At 38.9% G+C, this 21,935-nt stretch overlaps 1 protein-coding gene across 1 annotated transcript in view; it reads right to left on the reverse strand.

Annotated features, from left to right (window-relative positions):
- Window positions 1–21,935, reverse strand: part of LOC145998860 (TBC1 domain family member 13) — a 57,608-nt gene that overhangs the window by 18,175 nt on the left and 17,498 nt on the right. Inside the window, exons 6-9 of the mRNA XM_083135539.1 lie at window positions 18,734–18,932; window positions 15,603–15,804; window positions 13,737–13,859; window positions 12,816–12,873 (exon numbers count right to left, since the gene is read on the reverse strand). Of these exons, the coding sequence (XP_082991665.1) occupies window positions 12,816–12,873; window positions 13,737–13,859; window positions 15,603–15,804; window positions 18,734–18,932 (582 nt within the window). The remainder of the gene's footprint in view (window positions 1–12,815; window positions 12,874–13,736; window positions 13,860–15,602; window positions 15,805–18,733; window positions 18,933–21,935) is intronic.

Genomic DNA, 21,935 nt, shown 5'->3' on the forward strand with positions numbered 1-21,935 from the left:
TCAAGGGACACTTGCACAGAACGCCCAGGCGGGGATTCGAACCCGGGACCCCTGATGTCGTGGCGAGGTGTGCTAACCACTCCGACACGGATGTCGAAAAGACGGAGAACGGCACAGACCTTTGTAAAACCAGAATAACTAAGGTACTTACTGTCGGGACACCCTTTTCTCGTTCGAGACATTAGTAAAATTTTCACATGAAAACAATGTGCACAAGGGGTGTGGAGGTGGTGTGATCAGATCATCACCACGCACCGGCCACCTTTACCTCCGCCTTTCCGACTTGCCACTGGGTACACATTTATTAGAGGCTGGGTAGACCCAAGAGCTGATTCATGCAGACAGTGGCGTGCTCAAGGGGGGACACCCTTTGGCCCAGTATTCCTAAAAATAGAACATCAAAGATAGGAAAATATGACAAAATGAGAGCCGACTACAAAGAAAAAGTATACGTATCCTCTCCCTTTCGAAAATCCTGGGCAAGCCACTGCATGCACGGAATTTCCGCCGGATATCAACACCATGAATGAAACCCAGGTCTTCAGAGTGACAGTCAGACGTCCAATCGACTGGACCCTTTACTGCGAATATTTTTAGACGTACCAGTCGGGTGGTTACGTGCTTATTTCTAGAAAGGTTATATATATTTTGTTTATCGAAACCTGTGCAAATTAGATTCATACATTTAGAATGCTTTTCGAGGGGGAAAGACAAGTCTTAAAATATTTCCTCCCTCCGATTCTTCTGTCTTATCATTGTGTCTTCTCATCCAATTATATCCGTTCACCATGCAATCGCCTCGTCGCGATTAACTAATGAGGTAGAAAACAGTCCGAAACAAACGTCGCGATTGGCCATACGATCTGAACTTGTGTAAGTGTGAAATTCTGACAATGCTTAACCTCATTATTCATTTCTACAAGGTTTTTCTTTTAAGAGGGGCGAGGTGGGGCAGAAAAATCATACATTTTAAAAATGATATAACACAGTAAATAAATGAGAGGTCGTCTTTATTCATGTGCTAGCCATGCAGCCATATATATGTGATTATTATTGAAAAAAATGATTTACACCAACATTGAGTGCGGAAAAAAACATCTTGCAAATGGCACCCAATTTGGTCCACACACTGCTGGAGGCGATCGCTGAAACTTCTACGGCTCCATGGTGACTGAAATGGCAGCTAGTGAGGAGTGGAATCACACCACCTCCTCTCCCACCCACAACCCCACGACGCAACGCAATAACAAAACAACAATCGGCAGGTTTTTTCTTACCCAGAAAAGAGAAGTTTCAGCGACCGACAATGTAGCGTCAAATGCATATTTGTCAATGACGGTTCCAAGTACAAGTCTTGGCCTGAGCATCTGTATTTCTTTATGCGCGTACCTTCATCGATTTAATCTAATCATCACTTATCCTCTTCGTCGCGATTAGCCAAAACGAATGGAAAGTGACGTAAAATAGGAAAAATACCATGTTATTAGCATTACCACGGAAAGGACAACCACGATTCTTTCACAAAGAGATGTTACGTAACAAACATATTTCAGTCTCCTCTCTGCTTATTTCCCATGCGAACGTATCGCTACTTGTACAGTCACGGACACTTCTGGGTTGTAATGTTTCCATTGAAATTCAATGGGTTTGTTACAACCCAACAGTGTCCGTGAATGTACGTGCTAGCTATGAACGGGCTATTATATCGGCACACGAAAGGTTTTCTTCTTTACTCGGGAACTAAGAAGTCACGCGATACCCGATGTAGTTCCTTCAGTAGGACGCGATTTCATGTTCCATTTTATGGAGCCCGTGGTTTAGTGTTCAGCAACATGTGATATCAGAAATGTAATGGTTGAAAAAGTACTACATTTCACCTACATTGCGTATAAAATTCCCTTCAGAATGAAATTCACGAAAACAAAAGAAGCTATCTTTAAGGAAGTCATGAACAGTATAACTTTTCAAAAAGGAGGGGGGTATCTTGAGCAACTAATTCGGATATTGAATTGGCAAAATTACACCAGAGACAAATCAGAACAAAGTTCATACTTTTTACAGTACAGTTTACAAAGTTCTTCGAAAAAAAGTTTAAGTTATTGATTGATTTGGTGTTTTAAGTCCACTCTATGCACAGTAAGGCTAATCGGGACTGGACCCACAGTTTAAAGCGGGATCCGAACCACCATGTGCCTCCACAGGGTATTGAACCCAGGACCCCTTGATTACAAGGCGACGACGCTACCACTGCGCCATAGGGTAACCCCTCTCCGCCGTCACACAATGTTCAAAAATATTTACGATGGCACTTTTTGCAAAACTTGGTTCGTACTCCTTTACAGATGTCGGCAGTGGCGAAGATTAGGAGGGGCGAGGGTAGGCAGTCTCCCCACTTTTTGCCCCCCCCCCACCATGCTAACCTATGTACCAAGGGAAAGTCACTGTCCTTGCCCTCCCCCAGAATTTTTGCACGGTGCACCCCTAGTTTTGGAACCCAAGCGCCACCACTGGGTGTGAGTAATAACTGTTTTCTACCAAGTAATAAATCTCTGGAATTTGAAATTGATCAACGTGATGAACTTGAACAGTTTAAATCTTAAAGTAGGCAACAGTGACTGCATAACTCATGTATCTGGAAACGGTGCAAAACCGTAATGAACGTTCCCTCCCGATAAGCGAGCTTGGTCTTGCCAGGACTGCCAGTTAGTTACCTGTGGGCTTTCGATGCTTGATGGTTCAAAACTGAGGCGCACAGTTCTTACTCACTTGCTCGCCAGCCAGGTGGGCGTAGTAAGCGAATCTGGCCGATGTGCAGCGCTCTGATCAACTTCTATTACCAGTGCGTAGTTAGAGATCGGTTAGTTCATTAACTCTCCAGCCTAACTATTGCCTATTTGGGGGGGGGGAAGCAGGAAAAGGTTTATTATCCATTTACCTTCACTCATTTCACCCAACAGATCGTTAGGTGCCAGGGCTTGCCCTGGGTTGATAGCTTTCTGGAGATGAGGCCTGCTCGAGGAAAAGGTTTATTATCCAGCAGCACTCTGATCGGCTAGACCTTCAACAGCGATCATGATCGAATGTGGAAGTAAAAAAATATAACAACAGCTCCGGCACTGTATTTCCCTGTTATTTCCTGCTTCTGTAATGAAGAAAACATCTAATCACTAGGAAGGGCTTGAGCAACTTGTAGTTACATGTCAACGTTTAAGTCCACTTGATGCTCACATAGGCTTATCGGGACTGGACCTACAGTTTAAAGTGGGGTCATAATCATTATGCACCGTATCCATCAAGGATTGAACCAGTCACTCCTTGATTACAAGATGACTACATTAGTCATCGAATAAGTCCTTGTAGTTGTGTGTAGATGTCCTATGGCGTTACAAGAGTTTACATGATGTTCTAAAAGTTGAAAATTCCTAAACATTATGTGATATTAATAGAAAATTGTTTTAACTAAAAACATTCAAAGACAACTTGAACTGATATTAGCTGACTGATGTAGAAACCCGCAATAAAAATGCAACACCTATATCCTGAAATATGTTGTGTGTAGCCTAACTCCACGGCGATGGGCAAACTTGTTATTGGAGTTGTCCCACTTCCTTTGAGGGTGACTGTACATTTAAGTTCACATTTTCATCTGGATAGCAACTGTTTTTAGCTACAGACTTGTCAGGAACAATAATGTACAAGACAAGTATTATTCAAATAACCCGAATAAAAACAACAACAAATATTGCCTACTGGCGGAAATTGCAAACTTTTTATTCATAAAATGTGTAAACAATACTTGGATAAAGGTCAAGTCAGACTGCACACAACACAGACCTTTCGGCAGTATCTAAACCTTCGACCTGGTTATTAATGTAATGTTGTGATCTAAACGAAAATCCTTTCACTCTCTCCATCCTATCTACTAGTGCTAAAGCAAGAACAGATAATTAAATATTATCATGAATCACCAGAAATAAAAAGGCTGGCTCAAAGTAACAAAAATGAAGATAACGAACATTGCTGTCAAGGGCGAGAATTGGAGTGGCTCGGGAAAAGGGGCTGTCCAGGTTGAATCCCTTTACTAGTGATAGCATAGTCACATTACTTTTTGACAAAATTTTGATTACGGTCAGATTAACTCAAACAGTAAATCCAGAATATACGGTTACTGTGTGGCGTACCCATAGGGGTGGTGGGAGTCATAACCCCACCCTTTGCCCCAGCATTCTTTAAAAAGGGCACGGCACTGTTAAGCGTGCATATCATCTTAATCGATATTCAATTGTTTGTAAAGTTATTGATTGATGAGACCGTGTGTTCAGCCATCTTATAATGGTTCTTGTAAGTTTAGTATTAAATCGTTGTTATTTTGTATCCTTGTGTTAATCTTTATATTATCAAGTACCTATGTGCGTGAATCATTTAACCTCTGCGTACATACACGACAATGATGAACGAATTCATGGACCAGATACAGGTCAAGATGGCAGATTAGTTTTCTGCAATGAATACTTATTCATTACAGGAAAAAGTGGAAGTAATGGCAGTGGTTCCGTGCGCCGGAAGCTTCTACGTCATATGACAAACAGTCTACATCATATGTGGATGATTCCTGCAGCCCACATCAGCGACAACAGCAGCATCAGTGTAGGAGGTCCTCTCGACAGAGAAAACTGCCTGATAAACTGAAATATAACTAAGTCAAATAAGGAAGAGGGGGAATGTTAAGTGTGCATAATATCTGAATCGATATTCAATTGTTTGTAAAGTTATTCATTGATGAGATCGTGTGTTCAGCCATCTTAGAAATGGTTCTTGTAAGTTTAGTATTAAATCGTTGTTATTTTGTATCCTTGTGTTAATCTTTAAATTATCAAGTACCTACGTGTGTGAATCATTTAACCTCTGCATACATACACGACAGAGATTTATACTTGGCGATGAGAATTTAGTTAGAAATCGAGGATAAGTATGTTTCAATTCTAAGCTTCGTGTTATAGTGTAAATGTAAAATGGCTTTAGTAGCTGGTTTTGATAAATATGATCCCCAAGATGCATCGATAATAGCGTATTTGGAGCACTTTGATAATTATTGTCAAACACACGCTATTCCAGAGGACAAGAAAGTTCCTAGATTAATATCTGTCATTGGAAACAAGCCATATGAAGTTCTGCGTAAATTATTTGCACCTCCATTGCCTCATGATAAATCCTATCAGGAAATTGCACAAAGATTAAAATCTTATTATAGTCCATCAAGTAACTATATTGTGCAAAGGTTAAAGCTTAGAAAATGTGTACACGAAGAAGACGGACAAATAGAAGATTTTGTAAGGAGATTAAGAAAGATTGGAGAGCAGTGTGGTTATGGTGAGTTTCTTTCCATTGCTTTATTTGATTCACTAATTAGCAGAATCAGATCTAACACAATTCGCAAGAAACTCATTGCTGACAATGTAATGGAATTTCACAAAGCTTTTGAGGTAGCTAAGCAGATGGAAAAATTAGAAGCAGATATGAAGGAGTATTACGTCCAGTCCAATGTAAATTTTGTGAACACTAACCGTGCAAAGGTAAATAAGTACAAGGGCGATACGCGTTTGAACTCAGGTGCCAATTCTAATCCAAACCAGGATAGCTGGAAATTCCAAAATACTGGGTCAAGTGGATCCAATCTTAGGTTTAGAGAAAATCAATCGGATAATGAGGGAAGTATAAATTAACGGGAAAGAAAGCAACAATATTTCAAGCAGTGCAGATACTGTAAAAAGTTCGGTCACGATGTTTCCCAGTGTTTTAAGTTACAGCGCAATAAAGAAAGTAATAGTAATAAACCTTATAGCAAGTACAAGGCTAACGCTGTGCAGGCTATTGAACCTGTTTCTTCGGATGATATGGACAGTGAGATGTTAGGTGTAAATGAATTAAGGGTTGAAATGATTACTATGGAAGTAAATGGAGAAAGTAAATTTATGCAAGAAAGATCATTGTGGTATTGTAAAACTGAAAGTAATGCTAAGAGAGATATATTGGTGGCCAGGAATAGATAAGGCTATTGAAGAGTATGTAAATAAATGTGAAGTTTGTGTGTCAGTCAAGCCAAATACAAGTGCTAAGAACTATAGTGCATGGACTGAATGCAGACATCCGTGGGAAAAGATGCATATGGATTTTTTTTGTGTATAGAAGTATTACTTATATTATAATAGTAGATGCCTGCAGCAAATGGGTAGATTGTGATAGAGTTTCGTCTACTTCATTTAAAGAAGTAAAGTGTTATCTAATTAAACATTTTGCTATTTTTGAGCTACCAAATTGTATTGTGGTAGATAATGGTCCCCCATTCTCATCTTCAGAATTTAAAACATTCTGTGATGAACGTCACGTCAGTTTGTACCATTCTCCTGTGTACCATCCTGAAACCAATGATCAGGTCGAGCGCTACATGCAGACAGTGAAAACAAAGCAAGACTGTGCTGTACGGGAGCAATTGAATAAGAATACGCATGTCAACGTTGAAGAATTATTGCAGAGAGTATTGGTGGCTTTGAGAAGCGAATATAACGCATCAGGTGACAAAATGCCACAGCCAATGATATTTTCCTACATTCTCAGGAATAAATTTGATGCCCAAATGGAAGAAATAATAGATCAAAACCGCAAAAGTGATAAAACAGAAGCAGATGACAAGGGAAACCAAAGAGGCGATTTTGTATGGCTTATGCTACCATTTAAGAACAAGAGGAGTGCTATGAGGTATGTCAAGGGAAAAATTATAGCACGGAAAAGCAAAGTTACATGGCTGGTGAATGTTGAAGGTAGAAACCGGGTCATGCATGAAGATCAGTTGAAGTGGATACAAGACAAGAAATATAGATATCATTTTGGAAGTCAGAAGAAGGAGGAGGATAATGATGAACGAATTCATGGACCAGATACAGGTCAAGACAGCGGATCAGTTTTCCACGATGAATACTTATTCATTACAGGAAAAAGTGGAAGTAATGGCAGTGGTTCCGTGGTGCTGGAAGCTTCTACGTCATATGACAAACCGTCTACACCATATTTGGATGATTCCTGCAGCCAACTTCAGCGACAACAGCAGCATCAGTGTAGGAAGTCCTCCCGACAGAGAAAACTGCCTGATAGACTGAAATATAACTAAGTCAAATAAGGAAGAGGGGGGGGGGAATGTTAAGTTGTTAAGTGTGCATAATATCTGAATCGAAATTCAATTGTTTGTAAAGTTATTCATTGATGAGATCGTGTGTTCAGCCATCTTAGAAATGGTTCTTGTAAGTTTAGTATTAAATCGTTGTTATTTTGTATCCTTGTGTTAATCTTTATATTATCAAGTATCTATGTGTGTGAATCATTTAACCTCTGCGTACATACACGACAGCCAGTAGCTTGCACTTTCAAACCAATGAGCTTCTTTGCCACCAGTAGTCTACGTAGGTCATTGCCTATTTTGTTCTAGGCAGTGGTGTGCCAAGGTGGGGTTGGTGGGGGGGTCATAACCCTCCTTTGGCCAGTATTCTAAAAAAAGAACATAAAAGGCAGGAAAAGATGACAAAATTAGGATAAATTACATAACCCCTACCCCTTTCGAAAATCCTGGGCACTCCACTAGTACCAGGGATGGCCAAAACTATTTGGGTGTACAGAAAGAATAAAGTTCTCAAAACAGAAAATATGCTTGCAAAAGTCAGCATGACTTCAAGGATAGTGCAACATAGAGAGGTTTGAATAAACACATTTATATGTATGTTCAGTTCTGCGCAGACTTTCATCTTAGAACTGCACATCTTTTATTCGTATTTTCACATTACTGATTTAAAATACTGTGCTAAACAGAAGCCAAATAGTAAAATTAATTTTGTTTACGAACAGAAACGGATCCTCACCCAAGAAATATCAGTGACAGCAAAAAACACTGGTATGCTTGATTTGAACTGAGAACTGAGTACTCAGATACACTATATTACCAGGTAAGCACATTCCTATGGGTGTCCAGCCATAATTGGCAATATACGGCGTGTTTTATAAGTCCTGCAGGATTCTAAAAAGCTATAATTTTAAAGTAATACGTTTATTACAATTTATTGTTTTTCACACAGAGGTAAATTTGAAATTTTGTTCTGCTCACACTGCTGTATGCAGGTTATAACGCGATCACGTGATTCCAAGATGGTGTCGACGCAGGAAAAAGCTCAGTGCATGTTATGGCTGGCAGGTGTTGAGAAGGTTCCAAACAACGTTTGGAAAAACACCTCCCGCAGAGACAAGTATCCAGAGATGGTACGAAAAGTTTAAGGCTACGGGAAGTGTAGCAAATTTGCCACGTAGTGGGAGGCCAAGAACGAGTGACAATGTGGTGGATGCAGTGCAGGAAAGCATGTATCAGAGTCCAATGAAATTTTTTAAATGAAGATCCTTGGAACTGTGAGTGGTGAGGTCTACGTTACACAGTATCTTACACAATAAAGTGAAAGCCAGGCTCTACAAGTTGAGATCTGTGCACGGTCTGATAGAAGAGGACTGTGACATGAGGAAGGAATTTTGTGAATTAATGTTAACCTGATTAAATAGTGATGGTGGTGATGCCCTTCAGGCTCTCATTCTCTTCTCTGATGAGGCCACGTTCCATGTTTCGGGAAAAGTGAATAGACACAATTGCCAAATTGGGGGGGGGGGGGTGAGAATTCACAGGAGTTCAAGAAACATAAGCAGGGAATCCCCCCCCAAGGCCAATGTGTGGTGCGCAGTTTCCTTGAAGCATCTAATTGGTCTATTCTTCTTCGAGGAGGACACTGTGAATGGCAGCAGATACCTGAACATGTTACAGACATTCCTTGTCCCAGAACTTCAGAAGTTATGCATCATCAATGATGGTCACTTACAGCAAGATGGTGGCCCCCTGCACTTTGCTCTTAAAGTTTGTTGAGTTTCTTGATGGTCAATTTGGGGAGAGATGGATTGGCCACAAGAGGACCACACACCTTGACCCTCAAGGTCACCAGACCTTACACCTTGGGATTACTGGCTGTGGGGACATGTCAAGACCCAGGTGTATGCACAGAAACAAACAGATATAGACGGACCTGAAGTTTATTCAACATACGTGATGTGATTCACAACATTCTGGATGAGCACCGTCAGAATGCAATTCTCAGATTCAAACGAAGATAGCAAGAATGTTTGGATGTGAATGGCAAACAGCTGGAGATCTGGCTATGAACCAAATGACATCAAACATTAATTTTAAAGTTTCCTCTGTGTAACAATCCATTTTGTTGTAATAAAACTATTACTTTAAAAGCTATAGATTTTAAGAATCCTTCAGGACTTTTTAAAACACCCTGTAGTGTATTATTACCCAGAATCTGAATATTTCAGGATGCAGAGCTGTTAAGTCCCTATTTTACACTTAATTTTTTTTTTTTAACTTTTATTTTCTTCTATAAGCACATACTGGAATAGGCACTTTTCCCTGCATTTGGTAAAAAACATTCCCTTAGCATCTTATACAAACAGACCAGGACAAAGCAATGCACACTATGGAAAAATGAGTCTGAATGGCACCCAAGAAACAAAATGTGCTGCATATCACATCCCTCTCATGCAAAAGTGCAATTCTTTCTGAAGGTCATTTCCCATAGTCAGTTCATTCTAAAAGGTCATTCTTTTTCTATTATCATCATTCCATTTTTAAATATGGATGAAAACAAACAATACATAAGTAAACTGAAAAAAAAACGAGATAATAAATCACAATATGGGCATTAAGTGCAACTTACATAAATGATGAGAAACACAAAATTAAAATATTACTATTCACACAAAATGGTAATTAGGAAGGAGCATCAAATAGAGGCGAGGGCAATAACTACAAATAATAACTGAAAACATTAGTGCAGAAGTTTATTTTATTCATACATGTATTGAAATATATAGTGCCACTGTCTCCTCTATCAACAGCTAACAGTCACATGAGAGTTTTTGCACCATTTTCTTACTTACCTGCAGTTCTCATTTTAATCCTGATAATATTTAAATCTACCCAACAGAATTTCAAAAGTTTTCTCAATGCAGTGTTTATTGATTTCATCTGGGCAACGAACAAGCAAATGATATCAGGCTGAGGCACAAGGCTGCTTTTATCTGTGAAATATTAATATTTACTTTATATTGCAAATGGGCAGAAATGAAAATTTGCTGATATCAATCCTGAAAGCCTTTATGCTATCAATCTGATATAAAGTTGCAAATGTACCATGAAGAACCTAAATGGCTCAGTCACTCCTTTGGATGAATCTTTACCCTTTATATTCACACTGCCATAGGCAACTTGTCCCTCTACCCCAAAGGCACTTGTCACTCCCATGAAAATAGTCAAAATCGCAAGGATTCATGTCACGGAAATATGAAGGATGTTTCAACAGCTCCCAATGCCACCTGCAACAAGGTGGACACTGCTTCTGCCAGAAGAAAAACACACCTATCCACCATGAAACCGATACTGCAATGCATTATTGCCACAGATTTTACAAAAGCATTGATGACATTCCCATGCATTTTTGCCATGGGACACTTGGATGTTTATTTCAACTGTGTACACAAACACACCAACACATGTTGCACTGATGGCTTTTTAGCCAAGGAGTATCAGTCTGTTTTCAACAAAATTTTGGATGGTTATAGGAATGTACCACTGCTACATACTACATTCTTTTATTATTTACTTTGGTCTATTCCATGGTGCCACATGAGTATGTCATCTGCCAATATTTTTTTAATTTCAATTTGCTTCTTCTTGTTCTTCCTTTAACAGTAATTACTGGGAGGCACAATGTATAAATGTTACTTCCGCTAAAAGCCCTGTCTTTAAGGAAGAAAACGAAACCGATTTCATCTCTCTATGACAATTAGTTCTTGAGATACGACCTTTTTTTGTACTTCGAGTCAAGTTTAAAAATAGCACGCTTGAAAAGCTCCCATCCTCAGAAGCTATCTAGGTGCACAAGGTTAACAGTGCAACAAAATATTAAACTAATTTTTAATCGGAATTCCTGGCGACGTGATTCGAACAAGTGTTCTCGGGTTACCAGCCAGGTTAAGTCGATGTTGGCTTCCAATGTGTCGAGCACATACATTGCTCTCATCATCAGGGAATATAGAAATGGAGACCACTGTAGGGTTAATTATATGACTATGATGGGGCAGAGTTTGGACTCTGTCTTCTTATTGGCTTGCTCTGGATCCTTGTGTTCTTATTGGCTGGAGCTTTGTTTTTACGGAGGAGTGAGTTTCATGCGTGACTGAGCTGAAGTCCCATGTCCCTGTTGAGATTGATGCTTTCCTGTGAAATGGCTATGGCTTCTTTAACTCGTCGGTCCCAGTATCCGGCACATTTGGCTATTATTTTGATGTCAGCAAATGATTTTTAATCATTTTAATAATCATTCAACCCAAGTAAAGAAATTCAAGCTTCTAACATAATAACTTTATAGAAACTACGTGGTGTGTAAATAAAGTAATGAGACTAATTTTTTTACCTGTTTTATTCCAAGAACATTACAATGCAACAATGTCTCCTTCAAAGTAACTGCATTGAGAAGCCACACAGCGCTGGAGACTGTTCTTCCACTCCTCATAGCAGTGCTGGAACTCGGATACTGGAATAGCCTTCAGCTGGTCGGTTACAGCCTTTTGAATGTTGTCCACGTCGTCAAACCGACGTCCCTTCAGGTATGTTTTCAATCTCGGGAATAGGGAAAAGTCACAAGAACTCAAGTTGGGCGAATAAGGAGGCTGAGGACCCACAGGAATGTTCTTACTGGCCAAAAAAGTGTTTACTGTATGACAAGGAACATTGTCGTGATGCAACACCCAGTTCAGTTTGATGTTTGGTCGCAAACGCATGACCCTTTTTCGCAGTCTTTCCAGAACTTCTCAGTAAAAGTGTTGATTAACCCCTTGGCTATCAAAGAAGCAAATCAGCATGCTTTTGATCTTTGACTTGGTCATTCTTGCTTTTTTTGGCCCTGGAGAGCTTGGAGTGTGCCATTCCATGCTCTGATGCTTGGTTTCCGGGTCGTATTGGAACACCCAAGTCTCGTCACCCGTAATGACACGTTCCAGAAAATAAGGATCATTTGCAATCGCATCCAAAAAATCAACGCACCTGTCCCTCCGCATGTCTTTTTGCTCCTGCGCGAGGTTTATCGGAACCAGTTTGGAGCAGATTTTTCGCATCCCCAATTCATTGGTCAACAGCTAATGAACGGTGGTGTGACTCAAATTCAACTCTGCCGCGATCATTCTGACTGTCAACCGATGATCAGCATGCACAAGCTCCCGGACTCTGTGAATATTTGCATCAGTTCTTGCAACTGAAGGCCTTTCACTGCGAGGTTCATCTGCAATTGACTCTCTTCCTTCTGCAAATGCCTTAAACCAACGAAACACCTGGGCCCTTGAAGAAACACAGTCTCCGTAGGGCTGTTGCAGTTTTGCAAAAGTTTCCATTGCACCGTGTCCAAGTCTGAAGCAAAACTTGATTGCATACCGTTGCTCAATGTTCGTGTCACTCATTGTCCGAACGCACAAGCAAAACCTGCTTCACTAAAACAATTGCTACGGACAACCAACGTGATGCTAGCGAGTTCCAACTTGCACTGATGGTGTATCACATGTTCATCGACCTCCCCTCCAAGTCCCACGTCATCAGCGTTGCCGGTTCATGCACAGTGTTGCCAGTCTCATTACTTTATTTACGCACCACGTATACTTAATAAAAATTTAAAAATTACCTGGAGAAGTTTGACATTGGCAGGAAAATCACCACTCAGCAGCTGATTACGAAGCACACTGCAAATGGACAGAAGAACAGTCAATTAGGACAACCAGTATAAAACATGCACACAACCTCCAACAATCACTTTGCAATACAAAGAAATAATACAATTTTCAATACAATATTGGTTTACAAAATTCCTTCAATGACACTGAATACTCCTCACCATGCAAGCTTTGTCACAATATTGTATCATGGAAAGCATATATTTTTCATTCTGACCAGCCTTCATAAGCAAACCTCTATCAAAGTTTAATTTAACAAATTTGCAATGTGTTATGGAAATAACATTTTTCTTCCCTATTTTTCAATAAGTATTTTGCAATGTCAATAATTTGCAATACTTTTAAAATGATTATACAACTTTATTTTGCATATTTTTGTGGATTTTTCTGTGACTGCCTACAGAAACATGCATTGAAAGATAATATCACTAACTTCCGTGTATGTGCCTAAAATGGGAGTACATGTGGGCCACGCAACAACATGATTATTTGTATGTAGCACGAGAACTAACTGCATCTAAAAAAAACATGTTTATCTCTCTACTGATAATGATGGGTGCAGCTGACGGACATAGAGGCAGACATGGAGTTTGGCATCCATCAAGGTGCACATATCTGTTGTGGTACTGATTCTGACAACGGGTAGGCATGCTCAAAAGCTCAAAACAAAAAGAGCTCATGCAGCTACCTGATCTCCCATTTTTATGCCCTGAAAAGTAGATTTCATCAGAGGGTCCCCGCATCAACATTTATCTATCTATTGCAGTTTCCGGCACTGTTAGAAATATGCCTCAGTGGAAGTTCTTTAGCTTCACTAAATTATCTATGGTCATTCACTGCACCCATCATGTTTGTAACATTGCACAACTTACATAATCATGGAGCAGCAGATGTAAATTAGAAAGTTAAAGCGTTGTTCGTCTGCAAACAGCGAGTCCCATATTCGCAGAACATCTGGCAGGGGAAACTCTTGGGAAAGGAGCAGCGTTAACCACCTGCAAATAGTAAATAGATACAAACAGTTAATCAACCCATAATATTCTCATAGTGCAATTATGAAGTCCTTGGCATATGGCAACCCCGGAAATGGGATAAGATTGAGGTGGATAAATACATGCAACTTTTACAAATTTCATTGACACTAATCTGGGATAAATCTAACAGAAATAATGCAACATGAATTATTTCTTGTGTCTTTGTATATTATGTTTTGTTTACTCAGAAATTTCGGCAAAAATATGCAGACTTGACCAAGACATAAACCTGTCTCTGGCATACAATGCCATTGCTTAACAACTGAGCTACTGGGCCAGCTCTGGTTTTACCTGATTTTTAGCTGCCACTGTTTTACCTGTGTGGAATTGTCTCATGTGTTTTGTTTGTCTGATAGTTTCACCTCTTCTTCTTATTCTACAGAAGGTTCTTTGGATTACATGTGAACAACTTTACAAGGGCACTGTCATCTGTGGGGTTGAGCTATAGTGACACTGCAGCTATCATCTATCAGTCCTGTATAGCAGCTTGCAGGTGCCGGAGTGTCGTGTGCGTACTGTCAAACGGCACCATAAGAGAACCATTATTGGGAAGGATATATCATGGTCCTTTCCATGCACATTTCTCATGTGACCAAAGAGTAAAACAGTGTCAGGAGAATGGTTTGACAATCGGGAAAACCACTGTGAAAGAGATAAGTGTCCCGGTGCACACAACATTTGCCCACAAAAGGCACCTGTCAGAGAACATCAGTGAAAGTAGCACCTGTTGTGTTCCGAGAGGTTTGGCGAATGGGATGCCAGGTAAACCCACCAACCCAACATGAGATGGCAAGGAGGGTGAATGTGGCTCCTTCCACTATGAACACATCCATCCATAACCATCTTGGGTTGCAGTGCATTTATAAGGCCAACATGCACCACCTCCTCGCACGTCACATTGCTGAACGCAGGATCCACTGCAGAAAACTGTACGAAAGACACCAGGCAGGGTCCAAATGGAGGACTGTGGTTGCAATGGACAAAGCGTAGATTTAACTCACTGGCAGTGGTCACATTCAGATTACGTACCATAACACCGATGGCAAGGGGGCAGCAACTTTGTTCCCTACAGCCGGTATACTTTTTCAAGGGGCTTCATCGTTGTCACCGGATTCGGTTATGTGGGGAAGTTGCCAATATGTAAGGTGGATAGAAATGTGAAGGTGAATGCTACCTACTTTCAGTCATCCATTATAACCCCTATATTCCCTCATTTGTATGGAAAGGACACTCAATAGGTGTGCACACATTCACATTCTGTGCATTCAGACTCTTGAAACAACATCTGAAACATCGCCGTTCAGGAATAACAAGGATTCCCACGCCCATTCTCCAAACGTAGTTTGCTACAATGGAAACTGATGTAGCTTAGTCCACAATGTTGGTGGTCTGATAAAACACAAACAGTGGTGGTGGGATGGCATTTCATGAGGTCAGTACATCTTGAAAGTCATTCAGATATATCCTGAACAACCTTCTGTATAAGACAGCAGTAAAACTGCATTTGTAATTAATTTTCATGTTTACTTATATTTCGCATACTTCTTTAGGTTTTGGTATATTTTGCTACTTTTTAGTTTGTCAAAATCCTTACTGTAGGAATTACAGATTGATAAATATTATGAACCAATTATTTTGATCCATACATTACAAAAAAATTATCCAAGCAATGTGTAAATATATTGAAAATTATATATCACTTACCGAAAGCTATAGTATTGTGGACGGAGTTCCTGCTCTCGCAGATGTTGCCAAACTTCAAGGTCACTGGTTTTCAACTGATCACCCAACTTGCACATCATTCCATTTATTCCATAATCTGCTTCGTCTAAGGACTTTATAAAAAAGTCTCTAATTTCTCCCATCAGGTTGGTGAAGCAGAAGAAACAGTCTGCTTCTGCATGTTCTGTTGCAAAAAATGTATAAATATATTTAAGAAATACCACAAAATTAAGTATAATTAGAGTACAGATTATTGATACCCTCACTGATTCAGATGCTTGAAAATTGTAACACAGGGTGGCCACTCTAGAACCATGATAAAATTCAAGTATAATTCCCGGGTATCAAGAAGAACTTCTCAAAAATTCAAGGGTACAAGTAGATGCTTTTTCTATTTCAACCTTCTCTCACCCCCCCCCCCCCAACACACACACACACACAAATATATTAACAATATAAAGGGTCCGTGCGATTCCAATGTATCCAAAAATTCTAATTCATGAAATTCTAACACATTCAGACTAGAAATACATCTACAAATACAAGTCACAAATGTTACGAGTGATATAGTAATCTACGAGAAACTGATAATTGTATAAGAATTTCAAATTTACCTAATCAATTTCAAGATATCTTATCTTGCAATAATCTTCAGTTTGTTTGCAAAGGACACTAACAAAGTAAACGGAATGAGAGAATTCTGTGTTATTATCCACGCAGCTTTCTATTCTTTTCCTTCCTCGCTAAAAAAAAGCTAAACTTCGAAAGACTTGCGCCAGGGCACTAAAAAATACATATAAATTCATTGGAATTTGGATTAATAAAAGTTGCAATTTTTCACGTCTAAGGAAAAAAATTCAAGCCGAATTCATGCATAATTCCTGAAGTCAATAATTCACGCGTAATTCCCAGAATTCAAGGAATTCCCAGAGAGTAGCCACACTGTAGCAATTAAAATATTGATTAATATTAGTTGGGATTATTCCACTCCAATTATAAGCATCAACCAGACTCCAATTATAAGCATCAACCAGAGTTTGGTTTCAAATATTACAGGTTTTTAACATAATATTGGTACAAAATTACTGGAATTTGGCTTAACTTACACAATAATTACACTTCTCGAAAGTGTTGCATGTCATTTTTTCGGCTCCACAAACAAAAATGACAGAAAAGTATTGGCCGGTATCAATAAATAAAATCCATTTACGATACTGATACCAGTGGTATTAGTCAATGCCGATACATTATCTGTATCAACTTGGCCCTACTATATACTGTTTGTGAATATCAGCAGCATCAGATAGAATTACCTGCCATCCGTGGTAAAATACCATAAACCCTTTCCCCACATACTCTTTATTTCAAACCTTTTATTTACCATCATCAATGGCATTGTCTTAGATTAAGCCTCTATGGCAATGTGTTTATTATGGCATAGTATGTAGCCAGGATACCTCATTCACCCTCTATCCTCAACTTACAATTAACCTAGATAGTTGGTAAGGCGACTTAATGAACGAGTATGCAAAATGAGTTAGGTATGTTTGAAGTATGGCTACATCAGTTCCAAAATTTGTGAACATAATTTTCACTACGCTCTTAGCTCTTGCAAAATATATATGTGTAGTACATTGAAACGTTGAACAACTAAAGAAGTTTAACTGTGAAACATGACTCGCTACACAGACAGTTTACAAAGATTTGAATTGATAACAAGAGCCACCTTCGTATTTATGGTGAATAAAAGATCACGATTTTGGTGCCAAAACTAGGCACATTTCGGAATTTAAAAAAATTAAAATTTCCCTTCTAATAGCACACATATGTAGTTTTCTTAGTGCTAAGTTTATTTCTAGGTAAAGGAGTCCATTTTTACTTCTTAAATTTTTACAGCAGAATAAATTTTCTGTGATTTTGCATAACTTACAGGATAATTTAGACTTCAGAGGATGTCGGGAGGTAAATCAACTCTAAATTCCATGTTTAAGAGTTTATTTCAGATTTTTTCAGTTCATTTGCATCACTTCACAAAATAACATGATAGGAAAATGTACCTCACACCTTTCAAAACCATGAAAAATGAGCTTTACAGCACTATACTTCACATTTTGTGTTTCAGTCAAAAACAAAAAATGCATGTATCTACCTACAGGAATTAGCATTTAAAATATTTTAAATACTGCACATTGATCACATAATTATAAATAAATCATGATCCATCAATATTGGATCAGTACAGTATCACTGAATTTAATATTGGAAAGGATTACTTTGAATGCAATCAGTAATCACTGATGCAGGACAATTGCTTTCCACAATAACAGTATCCTGCAGGGTGTGCTAAATGCACAATTTTCATTAATTCAGCACCAACACTGTGTAACAAAAGAGGATTTTTGTGTATGATTAGGTGATAGTCATTGTAATTTTTCTTTACTCATACATGAATCATTGCACATATTTTAACTGAAAATGATTAATTCATCTGGAATATTCTCATTACAATAAATAGTCTGAACAATTGCTATGATACTCAGGTATATGTAAGAATAGTGGCATGGGTATAAGTTAAAAGTAAATTAGCCCTACCAAACATCATTCATGGTCAAAAAGACAAGTAATCATTACAGGCATGCATATTTTAGTTTTGGATGGAAACATGAAATGTGAGGTGCATTTTCCTACCATATTTTGTCAAGAAATGATGTGAAATGAACTGCAAAATGCAAAATAAACTCAAACATGAAATTTCGAGTTTCTTTACTGACGTGATGCTTTCTGAAGTATGAATTATCCCGAGAGTTATGCAAATCATGGACATGGATAAATTCTGCTGTAAATATTTGAGAAACGAAAATGGACTCCTTTACACAAAAATAAACTTAATACTTTGACAATTATATAAATATGCAATTAGAAGGGAAATGTGTATTTTACATAAAAACTGTTGTTTTAAATTGAATTTAGGGTTATATTTAAAATTTTAACACCAAAATGCCATTTCATATACCGCTTTTGATCCTGAAATGTGCTCACTTTTTGATATCTTATTCACCATAAATGTGTGTCTCTAGTCATCATTAATAATACAAATGCTCGTAGTAACTCACCTCTCCATTCACTATTTGGATCGCAGGCGAAGCTATAATAAATAGGTCCTATGATTTCATTCATTCCCTGCACATAACCTTGGCCAGGATTGAGCTTTGCATACAAAAATAAAATCCTTTCGACAATTTCCCAGTGAGCTTCCATACCATCAGCCATTGGGGCATAATCCTCCGGAGCCTTCTTCACCAATAAGGCAATCTGGGAAGAACCAGACAGTGAAAATGTTATAAAAAACATGTTTTATGAATTTATGAAGTGATGTAGAACTCTACATTAATTATCTGACCATAGCATCATGATGAATTGAAATTTAATGGATCGGTGCTTCCTTTCATGTTTTCATAGCCAGGATTTTAACGTGAAAACACCTCTATAACTGTGAGTGGAGTGCACTTACAAGTGGTTGAATTGTAAATCATCTTTCCATCTTACAGCAGTTTTGAATTTGACTCTTAAAGGACAGCCAGGATTAATCCATTAAAAAGCTTTTAAAAAGGGAAAGCAGGTTTATGTCCATTGTGCTGACCCCAAGACCACTTATCTTAATGCTTTCATAAAAATAACTTTGAACTTTTTTTACTCCGCGTGCCGTCAGCATCATAAATGGCATAAAAGACTAGCAGTGTAGGATGACCCAGTCAGATGCAACATCCTGGTATTGATGGAGCATAATTTTTTCTTAACCAGTTACTTATCTTAACCCACATTAATATACTGAAATGAAGCATGCACAATTTTTTTTTTATGAAGTTCTATTAATTTTGGTGGCCACTGTCACCATCCTCTCGGGAACTTGTATTATATTAATTTGCTAGCATATCTCTCCTTCTTCGAATCATGAATCCATAACAGTTATTACTTTCTCAACCTCTGATAAAGAACCAGGTGGGTTCAATTTCAATTCAAACTAGGAACCTTCTTTCAGGCTGAATTTAAATATGGTCCAAAAATTTATTTTCCGGATGAATTTACCTAGTCATATCATAAATACTGACACAACATTGAAAGTGAATTATGACGAAAGTGTTAAAGATACTTTAATGTCCTGATTGTATAGGTTACTTACAGGTCTAACGAACACATAACACCAATCATTTTTCAAAATGGCCGCCTTTGGCCTTCACACAGGCCTGAAGTCTCTGCGGCCACTCATCTACAGCATTACGCACTGTCTCCGTAGGGAAAGTCGCCACTGCCTTCACCAGGGACCGTTTCAGACTGTCAATATTGGCATGCCTCCTCGTACAGACCATGCCCTCAAGCACTGACCACAATTTGTAGTCTAACGGGTTGAGGTCAGGGCTGCTAGCAGGCCAATCAGCTGGAGCAATGAAGTCCGGGCCATTGCTCTTGAGCCACTCCTGGGTAGAGTGTGCCTTATGGGCTGGTGCGGAATCCTGTTGGAAGGTCCAATGTTGGTTCCTGAACAAAGTGTCACTCAAAGGCTTCACAACAGAGTTCAACACAGTATTTTCGTACACTCTGGCTGACGTTTTCACCCCTTTTTCACAAAAATGCAGCTTGGTGGTGCCATCATACGCCACGCCCCACCAAACCATGACCGAGGCCGGATGATGACCCCTCTGGATCTTCGGGGCTTTCTCCCAAGCTTCGTGGGATATTGACGCATACACCCGGTCATTTTGGCGATTGAAAGTTTCCTCAATGTTGAATATCTTTTCATCTGTGAAAAGAATTTTCCTGTGGCCATTGTTGGCGTAACGCTGCAGGAGGCGTTTTGCTTTTATCACCCTCTGCTCTTTCAGACGTGCATTGAGGAAGTGACCTGTACTTCTCCGGTAAGCCTTCAACCCCAAGTCACTTCTTAACACACGAGACACTGACATTTTGGGAATGTTCAGCTCACGAGCAAGCACTGCCTGCTTTCGTACAGGATTTCTCCGAATACGGGCTGCCACTGCTTGCACTAACTTTTTGGTTCGTACGCTGCGTGGGCGGCCTTGCCTTGGGCGATCATCAACTGTCCCGTCTCTGTGAATCGCTTGATGGTCCGGTACACGAAAAATTTGCTGATATTCAACTTTTTAAGTGTTCTGAATATCATGGGGGCTGTTTGACCCACTTTATGAAGCGCTATTACTGCCACACGATTTTCGTAATCGCCCAACTCCATAGCTACACTTTTACGAACACACTTCCTCTATGACAGCTCAACTCACAATGGCCCACTCCAGCCTCTTGCACAGGAAGGTTGGCCGCGACCTTGAAAACCGGTTGTACACACTGCCTCAAACTTTGTGTCAGTATTTATGATACGACTAGGTAAATATGGTTCAGGAACCTTTTTTCCAGATCAATTTAAATACGGTCCAAGAACATTTTTTCAATGAAACAATACGCAACTTGGACTAAATTTAAATTGTGCGAGAAAAAAAGTTCCGGTCTGCAGAGGTACCCGTAGAACCCATTAGAATTTATGGGTTCCTGGGCCTTTAACAACCCTGGTCTAACCATTAGTCTCTATTCTATTTATTAACATTTTCACTAATCAGTATATTGGTCCATCATCAGCACTTCTTGTTTCTACTCTTGCTTTCTAGCTACATTATTTAGAAACACGTTCGTTCATAGGGTACTTAACAGGGAAAAATTCCATAAGTGCCAGTGTAAAAGTATAACTTTCATTCAATGTCAGGCCACACCTTGTTTAGCTTTGTGCTTTATGAAGGAAACTATCCCTTGCCCTGCTCAGCCCTACATTACATACAATCTTTAATGTTACATAAAATTTTGTACCATGTAAATAAAGTTAAGCATACATACCTGCTGCTGGTTGGCAGCAAAAATAAAAGAAATTCAAGTCTGAATCAATATTAAATCACACTCAAGCTTCAAACATTTTACAGAAAGGTTCAAAGAGAAACATATAACCATATATAGCCTACGTTTATTGTTACTGATAATTATCCCCACTTTCTATGTGCAATAGATGAACTGATTAATACAGAACTTTTAGAAGCAAGATAAACATGAAGGATATAGGTGCCATAGATAGATATACTTCGATATACTTCACCAAACATAACATTTATAAATCAATTCTCTAGAATTTAGGATTTATTTCTAACAAGTCCTATTTATTATTTTCTTTATGGTTATGAACTCTAGCATTCTAAACAAGAATAACAGAGACAGATCATCACAAAAAGTGTACAATTAGTTAACACATACACAAAAATG

Source organism: Lepisma saccharinum, chromosome 14, assembly GCF_977018435.1.
Source record: "Lepisma saccharinum chromosome 14, izLepSacc3.1, whole genome shotgun sequence".
In the NCBI taxonomy this organism is placed as follows: domain Eukaryota; kingdom Metazoa; phylum Arthropoda; class Insecta; order Zygentoma; family Lepismatidae; genus Lepisma; species Lepisma saccharinum.